At 38.5% G+C, this 20,966-nt stretch overlaps 2 protein-coding genes across 2 annotated transcripts; both read right to left on the reverse strand.

Moving 5' to 3' along the window:
- Window positions 1-9,282: 9,282 nt before the first annotated feature.
- LOC100787448 (uncharacterized) lies at window positions 9,283-11,604 on the reverse strand. The gene is made up of 3 exons (XM_006595246.1): window positions 11,308-11,604; window positions 10,810-11,214; window positions 9,283-10,710 (listed from the first exon to the last, which is right to left on the reverse strand). Exons 1-3 carry the CDS (start codon window positions 11,602-11,604, stop codon window positions 9,283-9,285), a joined length of 2,130 nt encoding a protein of 709 aa, XP_006595309.1.
- A 677-nt stretch (window positions 11,605-12,281) lies between these two features.
- LOC100799237 (PAXNEB superfamily protein) lies at window positions 12,282-17,999 on the reverse strand. Its single transcript, NM_001254976.3, has 9 exons — window positions 17,797-17,999; window positions 16,682-16,847; window positions 16,325-16,548; window positions 16,154-16,229; window positions 14,732-14,888; window positions 13,723-13,801; window positions 13,313-13,472; window positions 13,136-13,227; window positions 12,282-12,709 (listed from the first exon to the last, which is right to left on the reverse strand). Exons 2-9 carry the CDS (start codon window positions 16,809-16,811, stop codon window positions 12,542-12,544), a joined length of 1,086 nt encoding a protein of 361 aa, NP_001241905.2. The 5' UTR covers window positions 16,812-16,847; window positions 17,797-17,999; the 3' UTR covers window positions 12,282-12,541.
- Between the last annotated feature and the right edge of the window lie 2,967 nt (window positions 18,000-20,966).

The following is a 20,966-nucleotide window of genomic DNA, read 5'->3' on the forward strand; positions in this document are numbered from 1 at the left end:
TGTGAGGTGAAGTCCCACATCGGGTAGAAGTGGAAAGGTTGAGCACCATATAAATGAGGAGAAGACCCATAAATCTGAGCCTTAAGGTTTTGGGTTAGAGTGTAGTGTCAGGTTTCCTTATGTGGTGGCCCGTGATCCATAAGTGTAAATCTATCCGATGTTTACTCCTCTAGAATCTCCCCAAAAATTGGTATCAAAGTCGATGGTTCGACTTAGTGCCCGACTCAGACAAGTAAGATGGCAGCATAGCGTGCCCCGCAGATGGAGCGGCGGTGCAAGTACCGCAGGTGGCCAGAATGGCTATACTCGTGGATGATAAAAGACTTCCGCTCGAGGGGGAGGCTACCATGTGGAAGAGACTCACACTGGTTAGAGTGTGGTGTCAGGTTTCCTTATGTGGTGGCTCGTGGTCCACAGGTGTAAATCTATCCGGTGTTTACTCCCCTCGAATCTCCCCAACAAAATTATAGTGCAATGTGTTAAACATATTTGAAACACGAGTGTGAGGTCATGAGTATTGTATAATTTATGAGCAGTGTCTGTTTTCAAAATAATTGTTTTAAAGGTTGGACCTAAATCAGGAAGGTGAGGCCCTAACTGATTCTTCGGAGTCTAGGCCTTGGGGATAAAGACACTTGGTTTGAGTGCTCCTTTAAGCCTATGTTAATTCCATACGGTTGGAGCATTCTTGCAAAACGGAATGACCTTGACTGGTCACCTTATGATTTTACTTAGTGAGAGTGACCTGACATACCCATTGTGTGGTGTGTCTTGTTATATACTCCTAAGCACCCCAGGGTGATTTTTCACTGACATGGTACCACATTGCATGTAGGTTTGAGTCTTAGTATAATTGTTACATAACACTTACTAATTGTTTATTATGAAATTGATGAGTGTTATTGCATCTTGACACGAGTGTGTGATTCATGTGTAATGTGATTAGTGATTGAAAAACGAATTTTAAAGATAAAGTGGTGAAGTGACATGGGTTGTATTAAGTTGAGTTATGTTATAAATATTTCCATAATTTATTTTTATTACGTCTGGTTTATTTCTTTTGTTATTTTTTTGTGTGATAACTCACTCCTTGTGTGCTATGTGTTTGGATCCTGTGATAATCTCGAACCTTGTGTTCGTGGGCGCAGATGACTAGGTGGATGACTTTAAAGAACCTCGTGTCAGAGGACGTTGGGACATAATACTCTGACAGGATGTGACATAGGGGATAAATTTTTATTTTAATTGCATGATGTTATTTTATTTTATTTTACCTCACTGATTTTAAAAAACCTTTTTTGTAAACTTTGACGGCCTTGTTTTGAGCCGAATATGTTTTTAATAAGTCTTATTTGGTAATAGTGAAGTGAATGTGAACCTTTTACTCACGTGAATTTGTTGATCAATATTTTTATATGTTTTATTTATTTATATGTATGTCGGGGTAGAAGGTGTCACAAATAATATAAAAAACCCTATATATAATGGCTTATTCCTAAAACCTAAAAGTTGTCTACTCTACAGTGTCGCGCTTCCTCACTTTGCTCTACGACCATCTCAAATGACCAAGACTCTCAATCCGTTGTAAGCATGTGTTTCGACCGTCATTGCCACCACCAACAGATTCAAGCTTCATAAGAATGTATGTTTTCTTGTTAGTTTTTGATAGCTTTTTCCCATCATAAACTTTATATCTCCCATTATTATTTTTAATTAATGGACCTTTTTCTCACGTTTATGAGTTTGTTGCCTTCTCTTTCTCTCCATTCAATGATTTCACAATTTTTGAATGATTGCAACGATGCCTCTGTTCCACAAAACCTACATTCATGTGCGTGCCTTTCAAATTCCAAATCCAAGCGTTTAAATGTTGTTATGCATAATATGCATTTTCCGTTGTATTTTCTCTTTTGATGTTGATTTTGTATTAGAGTTGAAGCAATCTCTGAGAAGCTTTTTTCCCCCTCATTTTGTTTCTTTGTTGTAATCATTGGACTACAGATTCAATTTTGGTATTTTTTTTTAATTATTGCAATATATTTTACTTTCACTTAAATATTTATTTACTATAAGCTTTTAATTGACCAAGTAGTTTTCTTCTTCTGTAAGTGGAAAAAAAAGATAGTGTTTAGGATGACAATGGCTATGCTATTGGGTGATAAAAATTACAATACTATCACCAGCTAATATACTGTAGGCTAACCAAAATTATTTTAATTATGGCAGAGACATTTGTGAAATGCAGGGGTAACAATCTCAAAACTCCGACATTTAATCATACTTAATTGAAAGAATCAAGCTTGTGTTACTAAGGCAAAAGTTGAAGTTAACTTCCATTCTAAAAGGATAGGTATGATGCAAAGCTTTCAATTTAAAGCAATGTGTCTTGTGCAGTGAATGTAACTTGTGGAAGCTGATTAGCATGATAAAATTCACATTTTAATCTGCATTAATTGCTTTGGTTTTTAAAATAATAGTTTGTTGTTGAAGTCCATGACATCTTTATAACTTGATGCAAAGTTGATGAATCCATAATATTTTAGCAATTCAATATTGTTACTTCCAAGCATATCTTATATAAAGATTAAATGTCTATATATCACACTATATATCACATTAGAGAAGCTTCCTTTTTTCCTTTTTATGACCAAGAAACTATCTTTGTTCCTGACTTGATGAGGATGTTGTATAGCAAAAAGTTGTCGTGTGGAAATTTAATTATAAGTTCCCTTGTTTGGCCTAAGTTCGCAACTTGTTACAAGTAGATGTTTACAAGGAGTGATTCAAATGGAAATTAAAACTTGTGAACCTTCTATCTATGTGCACAGGAGTGTCTTGAATGTTCATACACTTAAGTGATGTACAAAAAATAGAAGCAGTTGGTGCCTTGGTGGAAGCCGTGTATCTTGAGTAAGATTCTTGGTAGCATAGCTTGACCTAATATCTTGTTGACCTTGAGCCAGGCGTATAATGAAGATTACACCATTGGATCTTTCTTAAAACGCTGTATAGGACCCAAAAATTCATGTCTTAGTGACATTCAACGATTTCACTCATGATTTTTTGTTTTTGGATTAAATTTTCTGAAATCTTTACCATGAGAGGTAGTTACACATATCCAAAAGATATGTTTTTAAAATAATAGCTTGTTATTGAAGTCCATGGTAGATTAAATGTCTATATATCACACTATTGTCATACATTTTTTTTATTTTCTAATATCATAACATGAATTGACATACTTAGTTTTTCAGGAACACATGACAAAAAATATGCAAACTAAAGAACCTAGTTCACACCAACCAACTCCACAATCTTCACACCATCCTACTCCACTGTCTTCACACCAACCAACTCCAGTAGAAAGTTCTACTAGTACAACTGAAGGTCCTAATAATGAACCTATGCAACAACCACCTAACATGGAGGTGGATGACCATGTTGCATCATCAACAAAAACTGGAGGAGGGAGACTCAAAAGTATTGTGTGGAACCATTTTGATAATATTAAAACTACTAATAGGCAAGACAAGGCCTAATGTAAATACTGCAAAAAGCTTATCGGGGAGCATCAAAGAATGGAACAAAGCATTTGCATGCCCATATGGAGAAATGCATTTAGAAAAGGTTACATGACAAAGGGAAAGGACAAACATTTCTTATTCCTAAGGTTACACAAGGTAGACAAGAATTGACTGCGGAAAGTTATAATGAAGAAAATGCAACAAAGGACCTTGCATGTGCTATTATCATGCATGAATATCCACTTTCAATTGTGAATCGTGTTGGTTTAGAAGAGTTTTAGCTACACTCCAACCATAATTTCAATGTCCTTCACGAAACACTGTAAATAAAGAGATATTCAATGTTTATGACTTTGAAAAATCAATTGTTATGAAGTTGTTGGATACAAATGAAGGAAGGGTGGCAATTACATCAATTATGTGGACTGCAAGCAACAAAAAGAAAGGGTATATGGTTGTCACATCTCATTACATTGATAGCTCATGGACTTTGCAAAGTCACATTTTGAGGTACTAGCAACATTCTTAATTTTATAGCTTCTCAATATATTGTGTTGGATATTTTTTAGAATTTTTTGTGTTAGATATTTTTGTGTTGATATATTGTGTTTGATCTTTTTGTGTGATAGTGTAATTAAGCTATTTATTGTTATATTATATACTAGGTTCATTTATGTTCCTTCACCTCACACAAGTGAAAGACTTTGTAATGCATTAGTTGAGTGTTTGCTGGATTTGAACATTGATACAAAATTTTCCACTATCACTTTGGATAATTGTAGTACAAATGATTGCATGATTGAAAAAATTAAGGATAAGTTGCAATTAGGCACTTTAATTAAGGAAGGAACGTTTCTTCACATGCGTTGTTGTGCACATATCTTAAATTTGATAGTAAAAGATGGTTTATGAGTTGTGAAGGATGGAGCGCAAAAAATTTGAGATAGTGTAGCATATTGGATTGCAACACCTAAAAGGTTGAAAAAATTTCAAGAAAAGTTGAGTTTAAATTGCCCAACTAGATGGAATTCAACTTACAAGATGTTTGATGTTGCAATATCATATAAGGATGTGTTTTCCCGATTAAAGTAACATGAAACTCAATACTCTTGTTTTCCAAGTGATTCACAATGGGAATTTGCAAAGGAAGTGTGTGGGAGGTTGGCCATATTTAATGATATTACAAGAATGATTTCTTGCACAAAATATCCAATTGTTAACATTTATTTTCTTCAAATTTGTGAGATCAAGATGGATTTATCTGAATGGGTCAATTTCCCTAATGAAGTGATTCAAAAAATGGCATAAAAGATGTTAGAAAAATTTGATTCTTATTGGAGTGTTATTCATGTGATCATGGAAGTTGCTACGGTTTTAGATCCAAGATACAAATTGGAGTTACTTGAGTTTTACTTTGAATCAATTTACCTCATGGATTTTTTTTCACAAGTTAATAGGATCCGAAAATTGTGTTATGATTTGGTTTCGAAATATCAAGCCAAAAAGCATGAAGATTTTACTAGTTCTTTTCAATCGCCATATGTGGTTAGTGATGGAACATTTAAAGAAAGAAAAAGGCAAGAACTTCAACTATGAAAATAGAGCTGGATCATTACTTTGAGGAGGAAGTTTTACCAAGAAGTTCAGATTTTGATATCTTAATGTGGTGGAAATTGAATGAGCTAAAGTATCCAACACTAAAAGCAATTGCAAGGCATGTGTTAGCTATTCCGATCTCCACTATAGCTTCTTAATCAACATTTAGTATTGGAGGTTAGATATTAACTCCTCATCGTAGCCGACTTCATTATACTACTTTAGAAACTTTGATGTGTTCTAAAAGTTGGTTATGGAATTCAGAGAGTGCAGGTAAAATTCCGAATGCTTATGTGATACTTTATGAATTGCTTATATTTTTAAAACTTATAACTTGTTATTTATTATTTTATAATTATTATTTACAGGTTCTAGAGCAATTGAAGAATCAACTTTAACTAATAAGATTGAATCTAATGATGAAGGTATATTCACTTTTAGTTGTTCTAAAAAAAATTTAATGTCATTATTCATATCTAATTTTTCAAAAAAATTAAAATATAGGTGGATCTTTGGTCAGTAGCATTACTCAACATTTGCAAGATTAGTAGACATTATTGTTGATCAGTAAAGTAATAACTATACTTATTTACTAATGTGATGTTTGATTTTAAGATTTAAAACAAGATCTAAAATATGATGTTAGATTTTATAAATACCAGGTTGAGGAAGAAATGTTGATGACATCTTTGGTGAAGTTGGTGGTTATTTTGATGATGGACATTGTTTTCATTTTCTAGTTATTTTTAATTTGGTGTAATTTGAACTGATGAACATTGGGTTAGTCTTTATGATTTTGAGTTATGTTGTTTCATATTTGGTGTATTTTATTTACCTTAAAAAACGATGAAATCATGCTAGACAAATGTGTTAGTCTTAATTTTATTTATTACTAGTTAATTTTATTTTAGAATTTTTACATAATTTAGTATTCTTTTCTTAAGGATTTTTGTAGACAAATGCACTATAATAAAATTATTTATATATAAGTAGTTAAAAATAAATGTTTAACAATTAATTTACTTTTTCTAAAATCAGATTTTTAATATTTTTTTTACAAAAAAAAATATTTTTCTAATTTGAATTGGGTATGAGACGGGGACAAAAATATCTGATACCCAATGAGTATGGGGATGTGATAATATATTTTAACCCATTGGATATTGGGAACGAGTTGGGAATATGTTGAGAAATTAGGGTCGGGGATTAGTCTGTCTCTACCTCGCCCCATTGTCATGTCTACCCAGTGCTACACTAACTTTTAAAGAAAGGTAGATTCTACAGTACACCATTAAGTAAATGGTCCACCGATGCACCACCATTTCTTACCGTTTAATATATTAATAAAATAATGAAGGAACGAGATTACTTAATATGCAGTTATGAAATTTGCAATTCAGTCCCCGTATAGTCAAAATGGATGCATTTGCAAATGTTTATTTTCATATATTTGAGAAAGTGAAATCCCATTAAAGCAGTCATTCCCCTCCCTTTCAACAGCACCATGACTGGAACCTCGTCCTCGAATTGCCAACGCTCGACCTCAACCATCGCCTACCAGGGGAAAAAATTGTACTTTGTTCTCTTGTTCTCCCTAAACCTTGATTTGTAACTGTTAATGTTAAGTTTTTAAGATGCTTTTAAGATCATGAATTCCCGGTAATTGAAAAGAAAAAGAAAGTTGTTATTTTGTGCAAAAAAAATGGTTTTAAAGCTTTCTTGGAAGAACCCCCAAGACATGGTTCTTTGGTAGGGATGAAGATATTCATGAATTAGAGGACAGGAATCAACCTCCAGAAGCTGGGAGAAAGAGGTAGAAAATCGAAAATTCTCATTGCCTTCCTCTTGATTCATTACAACTATTTATAATATTTCAAAAAACATAAATGCTAACAATGCTGGAAAAACAAGAAACAAGATAAAATTCAGTTGTGATCTTTGGGGGACAAGAATCACGAAGCTGCCATTCGTGCAAGACAAGCACGATGAGGAAGGCACTACTCTGAAGATAATTTCCAAAATTTCCCTTTTTGCTAACTAAGCTGGTGGAGAATTCATTAGTGGATATATTCTTCCCAATTGGTAGGCCTCTTCATGGTACGCTTGGGTTGGGTTGCTGCTCCTCTATCATCTCCTACCCCTTTCGGAAGCACCTTGTCCTCAAGGTGATAGATGTCTTGAAGATCGGTCCATCATTCCCAGGTGGCATCTTCAGGCTGCAGTCCTGCCCATTGGACTAGAACTGAGAGTTCCGGGGGGTTGTGATCGTTTCATTTGTGGTCTAGGATGGAAAGTGGGGCCACTACAGGGTTGTTGGCCCAAGAGGATGGAGGAAGGGATTGTTCCTTCACGATGGGGCCATGATGTGGCTTAAGCTTCGAGATGTGAAACACGAGGTGGATCTTGGTCGTTGATGGTAAAGCCAGGCGATAAGCCACCTTGCCTATCACTTCAGTTATCTGATAAGGGCCATAAAAGCGTTTCCCAAGTTTTTGGAACTTGTCAGCGACTGTTGTTTGGCGGTAAGGACGTAATTTCACATAGACCCAGTCCCCTATTTGAAAAGTGACCACTCGGTGGTGGCAATCAGTGTGAGCTTTCATTCGAGCCTGGGATCTCGAGTTTTCGATGGAGAGTGGTAAACATGTCTTGTTGTGAGGTGAGGAGGGAATCCACTGCCTCAACATCAAATGTCCCCGGAATATAGTCAGGGATTGTCGGCGAGGGTTTACCGTAGGTGACCTCGTATGGGGTTACTCCCGTAACAGAATGGCACGAAGTATTGTAGCACCACTCCGCTAAACTCAGGAACTTGTGCCAGTTCGTCGGTTTGTCGTGAACGAAACTGCGGAGATATTGTTCAACGACACGGTTGAGCACCTTGGATTGCCCGTCGCTTTGGGGTGATAAGCTGTGCTCATGCGCAGCTTGGTCCCACTTTATTTGAAAAGCTTCCGCCAGAATTTCTTAGAAAGATGGGGTCGCGGTCGGAGATTAAACTCTGAGGGAACCCGTGAAGCTTGCAGACGAGGTCAATAAACAGGTGGGCCACCATGTGAGATGTGAAATGGGATGGCAGAGTGCCGAAATGACCGCCCTTGGAGAATCTGTCAACCACCGTCATGATGATCATAGCTCCGTTCGAAATGGGTAAACCGGTGATGAAATCAAGGGCCAAATCCTCCCAAGCCCGAGACGGTGGTGGAATTGGCTGAAGAAGCCCTGCTGGTTTCCTTGTACTGTACTTGGTCTGAAGGCAATCAGGACATTGTTTGATGAAGTCCTGGGTATCGCAGCGCATGTTTTCTCAGAAAAAGCTTTGCTGGAGACGGCCGAGAGTCTTAGCTAGCCCCATGTGGCCACCAAGTGGAGATTTGTGGTATTCTTCTAATAAGAGGGAAATGAAAAGATTGCCTTGATTAATCCAAATTCGCCCCTGAAAAAGCAAAAGGTTGTCTCTAATTTCAAAATCTGGATTTTTCGAAGGTTCATTGCGGACCTGGAGCATGAGAGTTTTGAATTCCTCTGGTCCCGATAATTCCCTCTTTAGCTCATCAAGGAATTTTGGGTGAGGCATGGAGACGATTTGGAAGTATTCTGTTGTGTGCTCTGGCTCATGAAGACGCGAGAAAGCATCCACCACCACATTATTACGGCCTGCCTTGTACTGGATTGAGTAATTGTAGCCGAGAAGCTTGGCTAGGTATACGTGTTGTTCTGGGGTTTGAACTGGCTGAGTCATCAATTCGCGAAGACTCTTATGGTCAGTGAGTATCACGAAGGCATGGCCCATGAGATATTGACACCGGCGTTTCACAACAGTGGTAATGGTGTGAAGCTCACGAATGTACGTGGAAGAGCGAAGGAGCTTGGGGCAGAATTGCTTGCTAAAGTAAGCAATGGGATGACCCCTTTGCATTAGAACAGCCCTCATACCGGACCCAGAGGCATCAGTCTCTATAACAAAAGGAATGGTGAAATCTGGCAATGCCAGCACGGGTGTGGCGGTCATGGCTTCTTTGAGCTTGACGAAGGCTTCCTGGGCCTCGGGTGTCCATTTGAAACCATCCTTGCGCAGGAGCTGGGTCAAGGGCTCCGCTATTTGTGCATAGCAGTGGAAAAATCTCCAGTAGAACCCTGTTAATCCAAGGAATCCGCGTAGCTATTTGGGTGTAGATGGAGGAGGCCATTGTAACATAGCGTTAATCTTGGATGGGTCGGGTTCCACTCCCTGTGAAGAGACGAAATGGCCGAGGTACTCAATGCGCCTTTGGCCGAAAATGCATTTGGAAGGTTTCAAATGGAATTGTCCCTGTTGCAAGGTCCTGAAAACGCATTCCAGATGATTGATGTGGGCCTGGAAATCATGACTGTAAACCAGTATGTCATCGAAGAAGACAAGCACGAATTTGCGTATGAATGGACGAAAGAGCTCATTCATTGTGGCCTGGAAAATGGATGGCGCATTGCAAAGGCCAAATGGCATCACGATGTATTCGTAGTGGCCCTGGTGTGTTCTGAAAGCGGTCTTGGAAATGTCGTGCTCCTCCATGCGAATCTGATGGAAGCCCTGCGCGAGGTCCATTTTCAAGAACCAAGAGGAATTGCCCAAATCATCAAAGAGCTCATCTATGGTTGGTAGTGGGAATCTATCCTTGACCGTGATTGAGTTCAGTGCGCGATAATCCACACAGAACCGCCACGTCCCGTCCTTTTTCTTAACAAGGAGCACCGGGCTAGAATACGGGCTACGACTGGGGCGTATGAGTTGACGACAAAACATGTCATCGACTTGCCGTTCAATCTCGTGCTTCTGATAATAGGGGTATCTATAGGGGCGAACGTTGACTGGTTTCAAATTGGGCTCGAGGTGGATGGAGTGGTCGGTTGGTCGGGGAGGAGGGAGGATTGTCGGAGTTTGAAAAAGGCTGGCGTATTTGGTAAGGAGGGGACGAAGGGAAGGGGGTGTGGAAGGTAAGTTGGGGGATGGTGGGTCGTGGTTATGGAGTTGGATGTGGAATAAGGCTGCAACCCGGTTCGTGTTGATGAGGCACCTGACTTGGCCGTGGTGGATTTCAGTTGGGCCTGAGTCAATGCCTCCCTGAATTGTAATGGGCTCGCCCTGGTGGTGAAAAGTCATTGTGAGGTGCGAATAGTCCGTGGTGACTGGGCCCAAGAGTTTGAGCCAGGCCACACGAAGGACGATATCGGTTCCGCCCAACACCATTACATGCAAGTCTAAGGTAAATTTGCAACCCTGAATGGAAACGGAGACATTGCAGCAGACCTTGTCGCACTGGATTTCGGTGTCGTTACCAACCATGACGGGCAAAGCAGGGATGGTCTGTGGGGTGAGATTAAGGAAGTGAGCCAGGCGGTTGTGGATGAAGTTGTGTGTACTGCCTCCGTCCATGAGGATGGCAGTATCGTGGCCTTTGATGGTACCTATGACTCGAAGGGTGGCTGAGGTGGGGTGGCCAGACAAAGCGTAAAGGGTGAGTTGGGCAGAGTCAGGGTCAGGCGGTGGTGGGGGAGTTGGGTTGGGTTCAAGTATGTCAGGGGATTCAGGGGGTAAGGGTTCGTCGTCGTCCTCAGGAGCAATGAGGAGGAAGAACTTAGCCCGGCAGCGATGATTTGGACCGTAGCGCTCGTCATAGTGGTATCACAAACCACGTTCGCGGTGGGATGCCATCTCGGCCTGAGTGAGGCGTTTGTAGGTGGGTTTTGGTGGAGAAGGTAATAGGGGAGGGGAGTGTATGGTGGTGAGTGGTTGTGGGGTAGGGGGTAAGGAAAGGGAAGGTGGCCTGGGGCGAGAGGATCGGCGAGCGTCACATAGTTTGTCCTCCTGGAGGCAGACTAGTGCCACCACCTGAACGAGGGACACGGGTTGTAAGGCCAAGACCTCGCGCCGGATGTCGGGTTGTAGTCCCGAAATGAAACAGCTCAGGAGGAAAGGGGTTGGTAGGCCCACGATCCTGTTAGCAAGAGACTCAAACTCGACGAGGTAGCTGGAGACAGACCCTTGCTGGGAAAGCTTAAACAACGCGCCGCGAGGATCATCATAGAGGGTGGGTGCAAAACGGAGTTCAAGATCCTGGATGAAGGAAGACCAAGAGGGTAATTGGTCATTGCGGTAGAGCCACTAAAACCAGCTCAGGGCGGCACCTTCAAGGTAGAAGGAGGCTACCTGAAGACGGTCGTCCTCTAGGGTTCGATGGTAGTCAAAAAACTGGGTTATCTTGAAAATCCAGGCTGGGGCATTGGTACCATCGAATCGAGGGATATCCAGGTTCATGCGTGGCGTGGAAGGCCAAGGAGACAGGGACGGGGAAGAGGCTTCAAGTGACTGGAGACGAGAGATGACCTCGTCGAGACGAGAATGAAGGGAGTTTTGAGTGGCGGTGAAGGTATTTTGGTTCTGAGTGAGGAGGGTGACGGCTTCTTCGAGGCGAGAGAGGGTGTGGCTGCGGGTGTTGTCCGCCATAGGAGGGTCAATGAAAGCACCAATTGGTAGGGATGAAGATATTCCTGAATTAGAGGATAGGAATCAACCTCCAGAAGCTGAGAGAAAGAGGTAGAAAATCGAAAATTCTCATTGCCTTCCTCTTGATTCATTACAACTATTTATAATATTTCAAAAAACATATATGCTAACAATGCTGGAAAAACAGGAAACAGGATAAAATTCAGTTGGGATCTTTGGGGGACAAGAATCACGAAGCTGCCATTCGTGCAAGACAAGCACGATGAGGAAGGCACTACTCTGAAGGTAATTTCCAAAATTGCCCTTTCTGCTAACTAAGCTGGTGGAGAATTCATTAGTGGATATATTCTTCCCAATTGGTGGGCCTCCTCATGGTACGCTTGGGTCGGGTTGCTGCTCCTCTATCATTATTGGTGACTCTTCATACCACCAATATACTGTACATCGATGAAAAGGGATTCATTTTTGCAATGTGCTGAAAAATCTTGTTTTTTCTTATCAATAAATTGTTTTTGCTAAACGGTATTATTTGGGCTTAGACGGATTCTTTCCCTACGACCAAAAATTCAACTTGTACATAAATCATGAAACCGCTCTTCTGTTTTAATCTCCAGATTTTAAGTTGTTCATAAACTCACCAGCTTTCATTTTTTATGGTGTCCATTAGTCATAGGGACTATTTTACAATTTTAAAAAATATCTTGACACTGTGACGTGTTTAAATGGTCCACCACAGAATTCACCAAAAGAAAATGTCCGTACATTGCAGACGAACCAATGGTGCAACCAATTAATCATCAAAAGAACAAAAAAGAAAAGGAGTAACACAATTTAGAAGGCTAAATTTCAAGCACTAAGAAAAACATTGAGCCTGACTCACTATGGCTATATCGTATTTTTGGTTGATAAAAGCCTTCAGTTATAAATAAGGTATAGTCTAAAAATCAAGTGGTCCAGCTTTAGTTGACCCAGAACAACCGCCAGATGTGCCATACGAACTGCCACTTGAACCATCAACTGGGGCTTGATTTAGACATTCTAAAACCAAAAACCTTCGTTTTTGCAATTTTATGGAGAATGTTGTGGCCTCCAGAATCACAGGAACCTGCATGTTGGAAATCAAATATGTGAGAATGAAAGAAAAAGGTAGCTTCTAGAAATGTATTGTTCCTCCAATCAAGTTTCCAATTCGCTTAACTTTACAAAAAGGCAGGGGAAAGATCTATCACACGTACAATATCAAAACCAGTTATCAAACAAATTAATAAAGGGCAATAATGCACGTAATGCTTAAAGCTATTGCTTAAGATATTATGTGTGTGGACATAAATGCAGGTGCTAAGACTGCATGAGTGACAGAAAAAAGGAAGATAGGTAGAGTATATAAGCATACCAGAAAGGGATATTCAATGGAGTAAATGGATGTAAACAGTTGTATGCATGTCACGTTGTGAACTACAGGTGCACAAAAGAAGTAAACCAACTGTATAATAGCCTCCATAGATAAATCAAAATGAAGTATGAATATAACCTGTGTATTTAACCGTGCAACTTTGTGTACATTTAGAAGCCCAATCATATCCTGGTAACCAGTGAGGAGTTTTGCAAGTTCCTTATCCTCATCTGTAATAAATATAGTCTAGTACTGAAACTTTGGATGATTCATAAACAGACACATGAAATGTAAGATCGAGAGCTGACTATGAACCTGGAATGGCTTTGACAGAAAGCAAGGTGTCTGCCATATGCTGCAATCTTTTTGAACAAGATGGAGGAAGAAGTGAAGGTGGAAAGGTTACAACAATAACAGCGTTTGAAGACCGGGCCATGCCCTTTAGGGACCTAATAAAAGAAAGCATATGCCACTCCTACAATAATGACATTAACACATTTCAAATTAGAAAAACATTAAAAATTTATAGAATGAAGAACAATATCAATAGCTGAGATTCATGGATCATAAAATAGGATCTGCAAGCAGGTAAATTTCCTAATTCCTATAGAGGGAAGGGTATATACAAATCATTGAAAAAAAAAGAGCATATAGTTCAAAGACAAAAGAGAAACTCAGTACAAAATTATATGAAAAAGTAACAAAAGGAAAGTATATTAGCTCACCTCATTTGAATACTTGCATTGTGGAGAACAGAATGATTGAATTGCAATACGACCAGCAGAGGAAATGCTGCCTTCATTTCTGTTGATATCATCCATAAGGTTAGTAAATGAAGGAGGTTGATAGAAAGAAAACTATTATAAGAAATCAACAAAGTAGTCTTTATCACAACCTAATTGATGCAAAATAAGAAATTCAGAAGGAATTAAGAAAGGCTCTACAGAAACCGTCCAACTCAGATTGTATATATTGATCATGTGTTCATGTATCTAATGCAAGGGTCCAGAATCAGCAGCAAATGTAGTTCAAAATTACCAGCAGTGCAATACTAACTATCCCTTTTACTCCAGCATTCATAAGAATATCATTGGAGGAGTTTATAGTATAGTGATAAAAAATTATTTTTCAAAGCCAAATGTGACAATTGCATGCATTTGCAAAACTTCCAAATGGTGATTCCTTCCCAAATGCATAAACCCTGTATTGTATTTATGATCACAAAGTGCCCATCAAAATAATAATAAAAAGTACTACTAGACAGCTACCTATGTAAGACCATCAATCATAACAACGAAGTGCCAACTAGAGCAAAACATAAGTACTAAAAAATAGAGTGGAATGCTTTAAATCCTAAATTGCACACAACAACATCAATTAAAGCCCTTTCCCACTGGAGGGAGATGGCAACGTGGGTCAAATGACACCAATATTTTCTATCAAAAATCAAATCTTAAGTTGCACATGCTAAAAAAATATCTATAAAAGATTTAGTTAAATTTTGTTTAGAAAGAGCATTATATACCTATGATCAAATCCAAACAACAAACCTTGTCCTATTTAATCTCATTCTATTTTATTCTACTCAGAAAAACTTGACTCAACCAGGTGTAGCAATATGAAAAAACAGTTAAATACTGTTCTCCTAAAATCGTTAGCTATAAGATGGAGGTCTAGGAATCATCTTATATACCTAAGAATACATTTCCAAAATAGTGTTATAGATTACTGCACCTTGAGAATTTAGCTAGAAATCCAGCACAACAATCTTGAAGAGCAGTAAGGTTAGGAGAATCTTTGATGCTAACACAATCTACATTATTGCCACTAAAAAAGTGCCGGTCCAGGGGCTTTCTCAAGTCAAAATCATTACAGTAATCATGCTGACCACCTGCAATGTAATACACTACATGATTTGGCATATTCATTAATACGCAAATGTTCCATTTCGATAGAACATCATAAAAATTGATCATAAATGCTTGTCCTATATTCTTTCCATTGTTCAGTTTAGAATTAGTTTCCTTAATTCCTCATTATCTCTAACTCTTAGGAGTGTTTATCATATTTTATTATCTCCTCATGATTTTTTTTTCTAATTAGCTAGGATTATCATTAGTATAAATAAGGGTTAGTAATCTAGGTTTCTAGGTTTTATGAACATATCAAATATATCACTACACTGTATAAATTTCATTACATAATAGAATATTATATAAAGTATCTCTTCTCTCCCTCTATACCTAGAACCACATAATTTCAATCAATGTTGTTAATGGCGGATGGTGGTTCATGGCGGAAAGTCAAAAATCCACCATAAAAATATGGCGGATGTCATGACGGACAAAAAAAATACGAAAAAAAGGGACTGTTAACAGTAAAAAGGGGTGTCAAATAGCAAAAGGAAAAAAAAAAGCTATAGACACAAAAATGGGGTGTCAAACAGCAAAAGGCCCAAAACAAAAAGATGAAGGCTGACCCGCGAGCTTGTCTTCTTCGTCTTCTTTGTCTTCTTCGCGAGACAGAAGGAAGGCCGTTCGTCGCCGGAGCTCGTGCCTTGCCGGGGCTCGTCGCGAAGTCAGCCTTCATCTTCGTGTAAGGGGTGTCGCGGGCGGCGGCGGCTGGGTGTGCGGACTGCGGGTGTCGCCTGTCGCGGCGGCGGCTGGGTGCGGCGGGGTGAGGGAGGACGCAGAGGTGCGGGAGGGACGCAGGGACTATTCTGAATCAAGGTGCGTGGGTCGCTTTTAATTGAATGAATAACCGGGTAGGGTTGGGTCGGGTCGGCCCAACTCCTACCGCGGACAAAAACCAAGCAAAATCCCGCCATTTCCGCCACCCCGCCATAACCGCCACGGCCGCCATGGCGCCGCCATCCCAAACCCGCCACGCCACCGCTATTCGGTGGCGTTTTTTCGCAAAGCCGCCACCTAAATCCGCCATGGCGCCGCCATGGCCGCCATTTAACAACACTGATTTCAATTCAACACATAATTAAAATAACTACAATGCAAATTGACATATAATAAATGGTCCATAGTGATATTTAGATAGGCATGTATTGCTTACTTGTCACAAGAAGGAAAAAAAAAACTAGCACCACAAATGATAATTTAATTGAAGAACAAACAATGGAAAGAAGAGTCTAGACAAACTTACCATTATTAGTGTTCAGATTTAGCTGAGGCTCACCAAAATACTTTTTGTATTGCCAAGCGATTCTTAGATCCTTTTCCTGTAATTATAAGTGCAATAACTAAATCATATTACCACAAAAAAAAAAAAAAGTAATTATGCATTTCACAAAGTGCAAAGGTTGAAGAAAAGTACATGGCTAAGATCTGAAGATTTATTATCCCCTTTGGGTGACGCCGGACTAGGCAAAGTACCGAGAAAACTTTTAGGATCTCTAGATGCACTAGCATACAAGAGTGGCTGTTTTTGCACAAGTCCTTGAGACATAAAATTTCTCAATAGAAGCATATGATGAGGTGCTTCAGGATCTTCCATAACCATGACAAGGCTACCCAGAGAAAAACCACCACCTAAAATCTCTATTCAAAAGGAAAGAAAAGAAGCAAGCATGAGAATCTTCTACAAAAAGACACTACGCATGAATATTATAAAACTACATAACTCATTCATTTACTACATGGTCTATTAAAAGGAAGTCAAAGAGATAATTACTGTCCAGATCTGGAATCCCAGATGAAATGAACATTGTCCCATTAGGGCCATGCTTAAGTCCATGATTCTGAGAAGTCACAGTTGATACATTGCGAGAGAAGCTACTAACTCGAGCCCTGGTTGCAGCCATTCTGCATCAAAACTTTACAGTTTGCCACTCTGAGACCTGAGGAAGCAAAGAGTACATGTTTATGTGGGTCCACCCAATGGGCAGCAACTTGTGTCAAAAAAACGGTTTCAAAGACCACATGAGCAAATAGCAAACATCATAAAAATTGTGATGTATAAAATGCAACAAAGGAAATCAAACCAATTTATTAACCAAAAACAAAGCTCAAAGTCATAAATACATATTAAATGCATAAATGAGTTTGCTTCGAATTTCAATTTCTATCAAAACCAAAATATTAATCTACACCACACCTTAAGTAATTGAAGCCTGCTAATTTCAAACACAAAAAGGGACCAAACTCAATGGTGCTTTTGTCCAAGCAAGATAAGGGAAGCTTTAACCATGGGGATGTGTTTCTTACAAAAAAAAGGACTATATGCAAAAGATTTTTTTTTTATTTTTACCAAGACTAGATTACAACTTTTTCAAAAACAAGGGACCAATAGAAAAAATATAAATATTTAAATGGAACAAAAACATATTTATCCCAAAACTATCCTAAACCATATAAAAAGAAGCTTAGACACAAACTAATTAATTAGAAGCAATAACAATATCCATGTTTTATCACAGGACAGGAATGTAAGGAAGCAATTAAATCTCAGTTCAAATACACGGCTATATCTAACTTCCACGGCTATATCTAACTTCCAAGGCAAACAAACCTTAAAATAAACAAAAAAAAATTACAAAACTAAGAATGAAGCTTTGTGCAGGCATATCATCAAACACATGGTGTGCAAGCAACAGAAATTTCGATTTTTCCTACACAAAGCACACCAATCTAAATTTCTCAATTCAGAAACATATCTTAGGCAAATATTGAGCACTTAAAAGAATCGAAACATTAAATGATCATAAATATTAGCCACACGCAAGAAATATGAACAAGTCCTACTATGAACCAAAAGAAGAGAACGAAAGAAGTGGGTTAGTAGAAAACCTGAGAGAAGGAAATAGAGTTGGGTTTTACTTTGAAGTTTGAAAGCAGCGAGTTTGAGTTGGTGAGTTCGAAGTTTTTGTTCAAGAGACTTTCTGTTTTATTTTTCGCACAATTTGAATTTGTTGTGTTTGTTTGTTGGGTTAGAATTTAACTCCACTCGTTGGGTGGAAGAACAAGTCCCAGAAGTAGAACAGGCATAAGATTTCTCCTTAACAGTCTCCATAACTAATCAAGTATTAGAAATTATTGAAAAATACTTTAAATTAATTTTTAATTATTAGTAAAATATGTCAATTTAGAAATTAAATTGATAAATATTTAATATTTTAAGAATTACTTATATAATTTTATTAATTTAATAACTATTTAGAAAAAAATAATACTTAATTAGTAAAATGATAATTTATTCTATAAATAAATACGTCACTTAGTATAAATCCGGTAACACACATTTATCATTATTCTTTGGCAAATACTAAGAAATAGGATTGAGCCTAAAACAAAATGAGAGGGACAAAAAAACCACGAAAATGCTCAAAATAAAGAAGAAATCAAGCAAAAGTAAACTCATAGAAAAATGAACAAATGATCAGGGTCGTGCTTAGGCCTCAATTAAGGTTCCTAATTTTTTTACATTATTAAAAAAATTAATTTTAATTTTAATTATTAGGTTATAAATTTTATTGTGTTATTTGTAGTTAACTTGTTAATAAGATTAATTAATAGGTGTTGTTGAGTTACACTTTGTTTGAGAAGACCTGTGTTTGATTGTTGAGAGAGATGAAAATTTTTACATACGACTAAGATCTAGACTAAGGATTAAGTCACCTTAGTACATTTTAATTATATTTTTCTTTATTCTAGCAACATACCATTGAAATCATTGTAATCATCTAAATTTTTTCCTTCCATTTGGGTTAATTTGTTTTTGAAAAAATGTAAATTATATTAAGCCTTAAATATTACAATGAAAAACAAAGCATACCCCACAACAAGCAAAGAACAAAAGTCTCTCTAACACAAGAAGGCCCTGAACAAGATCCTAATAAAGATGCAACATATGTGACTATCTATAAACAAGGAATTTAATCTTGTTAATAACTTCAGTTACAGAAAAATGAAAATTCTCAAAAAGCAATTGGTTCCTAGACATCCAGATGCAGTAGACCGTAGTTGTCAAAGCCAAGCATCGAAATTTGCCCCAAATACCAGAGGTGGCTCTACCACGGATGAGTGAACTGATAGTGCGCTGCAATGAAATAGTTTGCCTGTGGAAAGGTATCTAGTCTCGAATATGTGCCCATACTCATAGAGAAATTCAGCAAGAAAAGAATAAATGAGCATGGAACTCTGTCTCATTTGTGCACAAAGGGCAGAGGAGACCCTTATTTAGGAAAACAACTCTGTCAAAAGTGAGCAGGCGATTCTTGGTAGCAAGCCAAAGAATAAAAGACATCTTTGGTGGAATGGCAGGATTCCAAATAACAGAACTCCAGTTGACAACAGGCTTGGTCCCTTTGATGTAATCATAAACTTTCCCAACAAGCAACTGCTCATTGCTACTCCAAGAGTTTAACATTTGTTTGCCAGCCTCTACATTGCCTTCTTTGGTGATGATGATGTCCCTGATCTGAATAATCTTCTTAATCAACACTAAGTCTGAAGAGGAACTGATAAAGTCCCAAACATTGTCTCCTTTGAAATAATAATGGTGGACCCATCGGACCCAAAGAGAATCTTTCTTAGAGTGCAAGTCCCAAAGAATGCGGGACAGGAGGGCAAGGTTCCAGTCCTTGAGATTAAAAAGACCCAAACCCCCATCTTTTTTGGGCGAGCAAACGTCGGACCAAGCCACCAAGGGTTTGTTTTTACCTACATCGGCTTTGCCCCAAAGAAAGTTGTGGCAAGAAGCAATTATCCTGTCCAAAATAGATTGGGGCAAAGGGAAGATACCCATCCAGAAGTTAGCAATACCCTGAATGAAATCCCTGATTAGTTCCACTTTCCCTGCATATGATAGAGATTTTCTGCTACATCCCTGAATAAGGCAAGTGATCTGAGAAAGCAAGGGAGCATAGTGGCAGACATTGAGCCTAGAAGATAAGAGGGGAACACCCCAAGTATCTAAAAGGAAAACTGCCCAGGCTAAATCCAGTGAGCTGTTGGATATCAGAAAGCACATTTGGGCCCATTCCAGCTGAGTAGATGGTTGACTTATTGGAGCTGATGGATAATTTTGAGACATTGCAAAAGTGTTGTAATTTGGCAAAAATTGCAGACACAGAAGGCAAGTCTCCTCTGGATAGGAGCAAAATGTCATCAGCAAAAGCCAAATGAGAAAGTTGAACAACTGCACAGTTTGGATGAAACTGAAAGTTGACATTATCCTTAAGGCTTTGCAGATCACGGGAAAAATACTCCAAACAGAGAAAAAAAAGGTAAGGGGAAAGAGGATCCACTTGCCTTAGACCACGCTGCCCTTTGAAATGACCATAAATGGATCCATTAATCGCCACGTTGAAGGAGGTGGTAGAGATACATTCCATAATTCTGGCACAAAACTGAGTTGGGAATCCAACAAACTTGAGCATCCACTCCAAGAACTCCCAAGAAATGGAATCATATGCCTTATGCAAGTCAATTTTCAAAAGGCATCTGGGAGAAATCCTCTTGCGGGCAAATTTGTGTAGGAGCTCTTGAACAAGGAAAATGTTGTCCATCATTTTCATGTTCTTAAGAAAAGCATATAGGGACTCACCAATAATAATCTCCAGCACTGGGGCCATACGATTTGCCAAAATCTTAGACACAATCTTGTACAGCAAGTTGCAGCAAGAGATTGGTCTAAAGTGGTTCACCTGGGAAGCTTGGTCTGTCTTAGGGATGAGAGCAATAATGGCATGATTGATCTGCTTTAAGATTTTACCTGAAATGAAGAATTCATTGACCGCTGCAAAGATATCATCCCCTATGATGTTCCAAGCCTTTTAAAATAATAAGGCATTGTAGCCATCAGGATCGGGAGCTTTATTATTGTCCATCACAGAAATTATATTCCAGACATTTTGCTTTGTAATAGGACTAAGTAAGGTGGCAAAGCAATCAGTGGGAACTTTTGGACCCAAGTTGCAGATTGACAGGGATGCAGCTTGGTGCAGCTATTGAGCACT

The sequence above is a fragment of the Glycine max genome, chromosome 13 (genome assembly GCF_000004515.6).
Source record: "Glycine max cultivar Williams 82 chromosome 13, Glycine_max_v4.0, whole genome shotgun sequence".
NCBI classification, from domain to species: Eukaryota; Viridiplantae; Streptophyta; class Magnoliopsida; order Fabales; family Fabaceae; genus Glycine; species Glycine max.

Coding starts and splice junctions, on each gene's coding strand:
- LOC100787448 (XM_006595246.1), bottom strand. CDS start 11,604: ATGGCGGACAACACCCGCAGCCACACCCTCTCTCGCCTCGAAGAAGCC. Junction 11,215..11,307: donor TAGAGGACGACCGTCTTCAG/GTAGCCTCCTTC, acceptor TCCTTCATCCAG/GATCTTGAACTCCGTTTTGC. Junction 10,711..10,809: donor GCCTCACTCAGGCCGAGATG/GCATCCCACCGC, acceptor ATTGCTCCTGAG/GACGACGACGAACCCTTACC.
- LOC100799237 (NM_001254976.3), bottom strand. CDS start 16,811: ATGGCTGCAACCAGGGCTCGAGTTAGTAGCTTCTCTCGCAATGTATCA. Junction 13,473..13,722: donor AATGCAAGTATTCAAATGAG/GTGAGCTAATAT, acceptor TCATTATTGTAG/GAGTGGCATATGCTTTCTTT. Junction 13,228..13,312: donor TTCTGTCAAAGCCATTCCAG/GTTCATAGTCAG, acceptor TATTTATTACAG/ATGAGGATAAGGAACTTGCA.